The 7,500-nt window shown below is 42.9% G+C and overlaps 1 protein-coding gene across 2 annotated transcripts in view; it reads right to left on the minus strand.

Moving 5' to 3' along the window:
• mettl16 (methyltransferase 16, N6-methyladenosine) overlaps window positions 1–7,500 on the minus strand; it is a 32,853-nt gene that overhangs the window by 11,240 nt on the left and 14,113 nt on the right. For both annotated transcript variants that reach the window (XM_028573229.1, XM_028573228.1), the window contains exons 3-6: window positions 3,964–4,151; window positions 2,565–2,705; window positions 1,891–2,006; window positions 1,549–1,691 (exon numbers count right to left, since the gene is read on the minus strand). In XM_028573229.1, coding sequence (XP_028429030.1) covers window positions 1,549–1,691; window positions 1,891–2,006; window positions 2,565–2,705; window positions 3,964–4,151 — 588 coding nt within the window. The remainder of the gene's footprint in view (window positions 1–1,548; window positions 1,692–1,890; window positions 2,007–2,564; window positions 2,706–3,963; window positions 4,152–7,500) is intronic.

A 7,500-nucleotide genomic window follows, 5' to 3' on the forward strand; every position in this document is an offset into this window, starting at 1 on the left:
GGGACAGTTCACCTCAGAATCAATACCTAAGTCCTTATAAAGCCATATTTCTAAATATAAAAAAGGTACAAAGTTACAGTCACACCCAACGACTGTAGCAGAAATCACATTTTTAAACCGTTCTGATCTGAATTATTTGTAATCAGGTTAGGGAGGTACGAAGACGCCCACAAGGGGTGAAGGGGAAGGGGGAGAGCAACATGTCCGCCTCGGTTGACACAATGAAATATGGAACACCTCTAATATTCACAGATGGTCCCCACTTTGACACAGCGGGGAGGAACACCCAGAGCAGCTCTCCGACTTCCCTCCTCCACCGTCGGCTTTTCAAACATCCCAGAGTGTGCATCTGTATCGGCATCCATATTCTCTAATCACGTGATGAAGCACTTATGATTACAATCTTATTAGCAGAGATGGCAATTTTCATATCAATGGCATAATAAATGAGGAGTATTAGCTCATTTCTAACTGGGGTTTTGGATGTGTGTTATACTGGTAGCTAAGGTGGCTTGCCCCTATCTGACAGTAATTACACTTCAGTGGAAGGAAAAGAAAAATAAGAGGAGCAGGGCAGGGTGGCGAGGGCGTCTCAAAGGACCAATCGTTGAAGCTTGCAATGTTTCCATGGACACCTGGTGGCTCTGGTGTCGCAGCATGCATTTGGGAGTGACAGCCAGCTGCGGTTGGGTTGGCCTGATCCTCAAAACTGGTTAATAAGTCTGCGTTCGTTCTCACTTCCTTTCTTCGCGACACAATCATAACATAGTCACACAGAAGCAGGCGTTAAGATTGGGTCCCTCTTAGGGCCGCTCATCTTTCCAGTGAGAGAGAGAGACACACACGCACACACGCACACACGCACACACACACACACACACACACACACACACACACACACACACACACACACACACACACACACACACACACACACACACACACACACAGAAGGCAAAGCAGGTGTAGCATGTCTAATGAGTTTTAATAGCACCATTCTGCAGCTCCCTCTATCCGTGTTTCACTCTGCTGCCCCGGTGACAGCCCTGGTAATGGGGGAGGGTAAAGTGACGGCCACTGGAGACACCACAACCCACTCATCAAAACACAGCTGTTCCCAGTGGGCTCCCGGATACAGCACAGGGTGAGCTTGTGCCAGAATCATTAAACCAAGTGTGGGTGACAGCTCCATTAATGTGCAGCGACCCATCTGCACAGCTCACCTCTTGGTGTCTCCCCTTCACTGGTGCTCTCAGCGGCCATTTAAACCTCTTGAATCCTCTCCAAAGAGAACCAAACTGCAGCGCTCTTGTTCATCCATCTGCCACTTCAGATATGTAACCCTGAATACTAACAGTTTCTGGTTTACATTTGCTTACACACGCACGTTTTTTTCACGTTTTACTTTTTGTATTTGTGTTGCTCCCCAAACACACACATACACACACACACACACACACACACACAAAATACATCTGCAACTATGGGAAGAAATCATGTTGGGTTCAGTTTTGATTTTGCAGGTCACAGTCCGGCTCCTTAGCTCACCGCAAGCGTTTCTTGAGCTGCAGGCTGTCATGAATGATCCGCTTGACAAACTCCAGTTCCCCGCCCTCCGCCATGATCTCCGTCACCCCTCCTGTGTTCACTGAGCTTGGAGGAGCTCGCCGTGAGTTCCTGGAGTTTACCCCCTGGAGAGAGCAACAAGACAGACCGAGATTAAGATAAAATCCTATTAGAAGCCTGTTACTATCGTGTAAACAAACACACTGAACAAGGGCAGTGTTTACTCTCAATGAGCCAAACACTAGTGTTCAACAAAATCTATCCATTCTGAATTTAAAAGTTCAGGACATCAGTAAAACGTTTTGAAGGCAGGGAAACGCTCACCTTTGCTTCAAGCTGGTTGGCAAAAAAAGGAGGGTTGCACATGCAGAAGTCGTATACTATTTCAGTCTCTTCCTTTAAGGCGTCCATCAGTAAAGTCTTTTGAGGGACTTTGACAACTAGGAAAGTGCAAACACACTGAAGTGAGGCAGGGATTTGTAAGTTCAATGTTTTAGCTAATCATGACAGCTCTTGGGAAAAAAAAACTAAACAAGGCAAAAGGCCTCTAAACAATGTACAAAGTTGACAATCATGACAGAAACTAGTTCTCAGTCTAAAAGTGTGGCCTTCGATCGCACTGTGCAATTGAAAGTTTTGCTGATAAAAGACAGACTATGTCAAAACTGACAGTGTCTAAAAAGTTAGGATGACATTTTCACTATATGACAGCTGCTACAGCCTTCCTTGGTCTGGTCTGGTATTACCAGTAGCTTATGGAGGCTAATGTTAGATATCAAACAGATTATATATGTTTTAATGTTACTTTACATTTTGGCATTTACCATTATCCCATAATTTGTTACTTGTAGCCACAGTGGCCACAGTTCTGCCAAAGTTGCATAGTCATATAGACACACTAGGTGAGACAATATACCAACAATACACAGAAAGGTTTTAATGCAGCAGTCTAATGTCTTGGGATGCATAGTTCTTCAGGATGACTGGACTACATTTACCTTTAATGAGGTCAGACAGGTTGTTCTGCTCCACGTTTTTCGTAGCGTAGTCAAAACAGATGTTGTCCACCTCTGTGGCCAGAAAGTACCAGCTGTTCATTGTGGCTCCGAGTAAGGGGTAGATACAAGACGCACCAGTGCCTGAGGACACACACACACACATGCGTTTTTGCCAGCTTGAGGATGTGTGAGTTCATTAGGATGATGAATGGTTATGAGTTTCATTGGAGAACATGGAAATATGTTGTATAAAGTAAGGGACAATAATGAACAATAAATGTCAGTTCCAGCAGCTGTTATTAAATCATCCACATACAACAACAACTGCAACCGCATAATTCAGTGCAGGCTCAGATAAAAGTGGCACCAGTTAGTGAAGGAAACACCCAGCGGTGATCAATCAGGGAGCAGACAGCTTCAATCTGCTTACAGAAAGATTAAGGGTCACCAATCAGTGACCTGAGGTCCTAAAGAGGGGACACGGACACACCCACGCCCACCCACCCACACATGGACAGACAGCTTTTTCTCTGACAGACAGAACGGCAAACACGCTGTGACATGTGGATGGGGATTTGGCTGATAAGTGCTGGGAACACTGGGAATGACTGGGCTCATGTATACCAGCTGGAAGCACCAACTGACATTTTGTGTGCCGCTCGGAGCTGCGGGAAGCCACATCCAGAATAAACAAGAGCGGTGGTCCCAAACGCAAATTAACTGTGGGGGCACTCACTTGAACAAACACGTTTTTTTGTGCGTTCTTTCCCCCTCAGTTACATGAAAAGTCAACTTGGTTTATTGGGAGCATCCTCGCCACAATGATCAAAGCGAAACCTATCGCACACACTGTAAAAGATGTGAAGCAAATGACACAAATAGTTGTGGTGGTACCAATGTGCTCGATGGGGTTTTAAGCCCCCCCCAACGTCTTCCAGGCAGCGCTGCGACCGTTGACTTCAAGGCACTTAACCCTAATCAGTGCCTAATCCTAGAGAAGTTTCAAATCGGAATCGTTTCAAAAATTACGATTCCATCGGAATAGTTTCTTTATTGGAATCGTTTAGGAATCGTTTGGAGGATTTGGTTTCAAATCCGATCTCACTTTTCAATTTAACATGCTCAAGTTTGGGTTTCCATAGCGGCCAGGTGCTTGTTGTGTTGCAGCCATGGAGCACAGTAAGTGGTGCTCTAGTGTGGCTTTATTTTATGTTGAAAAAGCCTGCCAAACTGCAACCCACCTTTGAATCAAAATAAAACTTTTCTCTTATTTGTGAAATAAGCATGTGACCCGTTTCAACTCCACCACTCAAAGAATCGGAATCGAAAGGAAGAATCGGAATCAGAATCGTTAAAATCCAAACGATGCCCAACCCTACTTAAAACACAGATAAACTACCGATGTCAATGCCCCTGCGTGGTTGCTTCTGGCCGTCGATGAGGTCCTCCACCCAGTGGATGTAGTTGAGGCGGAGGGGGACGGTGGGTATGAGGCGCTCCAGAGGGATCTCGATGGTCAAACCAAAGTCCTCCTTCAGTAGGGTGCAGGTCAGCGCTCGCACCGCCTCTGGCTCTTTGAAATTCACACTGGAGACACAAACATGGCTGAATGAGTTCATGTTAGCATTTATATCCTAGAGCAACACAAAGGATAATTCAGGTTTATCACAACTTGGGTCTTATTTTTGTAGTTTCAGCCGTCATTTGCTCTGTTACAATAGTATTGTATTCAAAAAAAAAAAAAAAAAAAATCATCCAAATCACTTTACCAATTTTAGACTACTTTATACAGCTGCTTGTGTTTAACTTTCAAGCATTTTGTTTATCCGTTTTGTTAAAGAAAGGGTTTGTAAAAACAAAACAATCCCCACATTTAAATTAAACTAAGGTGGCTTTATAAGAAGTTCAAAACAATTTCCAGCCCTGGAGATTGAAGTTTAGGACAGACAGTTAGGGTAATAATTCTACTGTTCTCCTCCAAATAAGTTTTGTTAACGTTGAACTGAAGGTTATTATTACTGATAGAAACGGTGACCAGAGCTACAAGAATAAAACCAATGTTGTATGAAACCAGAACTGGCTTTTAAGGAGGATGATTTCAAATTAGTGAGTTGCTGATCCTCTTGTTTTATCAATGAGGCCAGCTGACAGCAATTTACCAAACTGCTCTTAATAGTGCACTTCATTAACCCTCTGCTCCTCCAGCCTGCTGTAGCACTCTGCACTGAGCCTCATTACTCCATACCCACCCACACACACACCACAGGGAGATAAGCAGCCCATCAATTCACAATCCCTTGCAAATGAAATTCACATTTTCAACATTGCTAAGACCTCCCACTTTTTACTCCCAATTCTCAGTCCCTCTCGTTCAGCTCTCCTGTCTTTTCCTCTCGACATGTTTAATGGTTTCAGTTGTCACACAAGCGGGCACAAGTGCGGCAGACAGAACGAGTGGGTGAGATAGGTATAATTAAAGCTTCTCTGAGTGCTTTCGCACCTTGGCAGATGTAATTAGACACCGACGTCCTGGTGATGGCAGTGTCTGGCACCTCACCAGCTTGGTGTGAGCAAAAAATAAATAAATAAAAAAAATGTAGTAGAGATGAAAAAAAATCTTGGTTCCAAAAAAGCTCTGATGTTTTTATTTTTTTCACAAATCAATTATACGTGAGAGCTGAAATGTTTTACTCTCTCACTATTCAGCTACTCTTCAGTGGAATTTCACAACAAACAAGTGAATCCCAATTTCCATTTTTTTCCCTTTCATCTAGGCCAATTTGATGCCCAGAATGCCTCTAACAATGAGATTTAAGCAGATGCTTAGAATGATACAGTCCTGTGTTGCTTCAGATACCATTGAGAAATGAAAATACTATCCAGGAAGTCAAGTTTAAGTATGGGATCCAAGAGTTTGAAGGTTTACGAGAAGCTAAAACGCTGCACCAGTTTATGATATAATGAGGAAGGACTTACTCGGCGAAGATATCATTGTGGCAATCATTTCATCTTTCTTCATAAAAATCGCAATCCAATGCAACTTGAATGTGCACTCTCACATTTCATTAATTTGATTTGCTGGGCAACCCTGCAATTTCTTGTCAAAGCCCTTTGCTTATAGCATCCCCGCTGAAGGACCAAAGTTGGTCTGAGCACCATTTAAGGTCTGAAATGGTAATATATACTAAAATAACATGGTGCATATCCTTAAACATATTATTTTTTTAATCAAGTTATCAAAAACTAACCGATACAGAAGTGTAGAAATACTGGACAAAATTAGTTGGGTTAACATTAACATGTGTGTTAGTTTTTTTATTTTATTTTAACACATATGTAGGTCAGGACATGAGGGCGAGGATTTTCCCTGTTCTGAAAGTGAACAGAAGTTGGAGTGTTGTACTTCTGTCTTACTCCATGTTTTCTGGCAATGTATCAAATTATTCCTTAGTCTGGACAAACTGAAGTTAACTACAGATGTGGAAGCAACAAAATACAAGTGAGGAGACTTGTTTGAGGCGCTGATTGTGGGCCACAATGTCAATGGCTGGGAATCTATGTTGCATGCCATTCCCCATCTCTCCCCCTCCCCTCATTTTGTATAATCTCTCCGTCAGCTGCATAATAAAAAGGCCCTACAAATATTTCAAAAAAAAAAAAAAAAAAAAAAAAAAAAAAAAAAAAAGAAAAAAAAAGAAAATCATAAGTAAGACCAAGTGCAAAACAGGGGAGAAACCTGCATCACTGCTGAGGTGACTCTGGTCACTGAACTCTGCATCTTCATTCAGGAGTGATAACAAAGACAAATGACCCTCCAGGTGTGAGAGACTGATACAAATGGGAAGCGATTTACCTGTAGAGCCTGACATCAATCTTACCCTGTGTCTCTTCACGTAATGAACATATTAGGTTAATGGTCCAGTTTAATCAGCGTTGTGACCTCCTCGAGGAAAGCTAACACCTGGCTCTCCTTTGAGGATGTACTACACGTTTTCAAAAGACGAACTAGTAAAGAAATTTGCACTTTTAAAAATGGCCTGAGCTTAGGGGAGGAATCAAGCTAATGAGGAAGAAGTTACACATCAGCAAAAAGCTCACTTCCCCAAAAAAGAAAAAAAAAATTAAAGCCGGCCTCTCTCAAATACTCTGCCCTCTTTCATTTCTCCTCTGAGGCATCATTAGATAAGGATCAATATTCAGAGAGGGAGCCTGCAAGGCCAGCCCTCTATTTTTAGCCCTGATGAGTATGTGTGTGTGTGCAATGCAGACCGATCACTCCCATCCGCTCTGCGAATGCTTGTCTCCATAGCAACCCCACCTACTGAACAGAGGAGGAGAGCACGCAAATCCGGCCACGCTGGAGCAATGGCTGATGGCAGACGGAGCGTGAGCGTGCCCACGATCTACGCCTCTGCTGCGTGCTTACGACATTAATGTGGCCGACGGAACGCAGTGTGGGACAAACCCGGTTGAAAAAGTTGTGATGGGGGGGAGACAAAGGTGAAGAAGAGATTTAAGTGCTGAGAAGAAGAAAGGTATTTGGTTCAGATGGATGAAGCGGAAGACATCATTAGACCGAAGGGGAGTTTACTGCTGAGACAAACAGCTCGCTCTCACCTCCACGCTACATGATCAGCATGAAAGCACACGCACACACTCTGTCCACAGAGAGGTGACCTTCAAGGTATATCCTCCTCACTCTGAGTGAGGTGGGGAAAATAATTATGCAGATTAGTGGCAACTTCTTCCCTTGTCAGTTTTTTTTTTTTTTTTTTTTTTTTTTTTTTTTTTTTTTGAGTCCTCACAATAGCAAACAGAAATGAGTGCATCACTTAAAACTCAACATAAAACGATTTTGAATATCTCTGAGCTCATTTAGTGATATTTTTGCAATTCTGCAGATATGCTGATGATGCAAACAATGGCTAGTTGGGAT

This window comes from Perca flavescens, chromosome 3 (genome assembly GCF_004354835.1).
Source record: "Perca flavescens isolate YP-PL-M2 chromosome 3, PFLA_1.0, whole genome shotgun sequence".
NCBI lineage: Eukaryota > Metazoa > Chordata > Actinopteri > Perciformes > Percidae > Perca > Perca flavescens.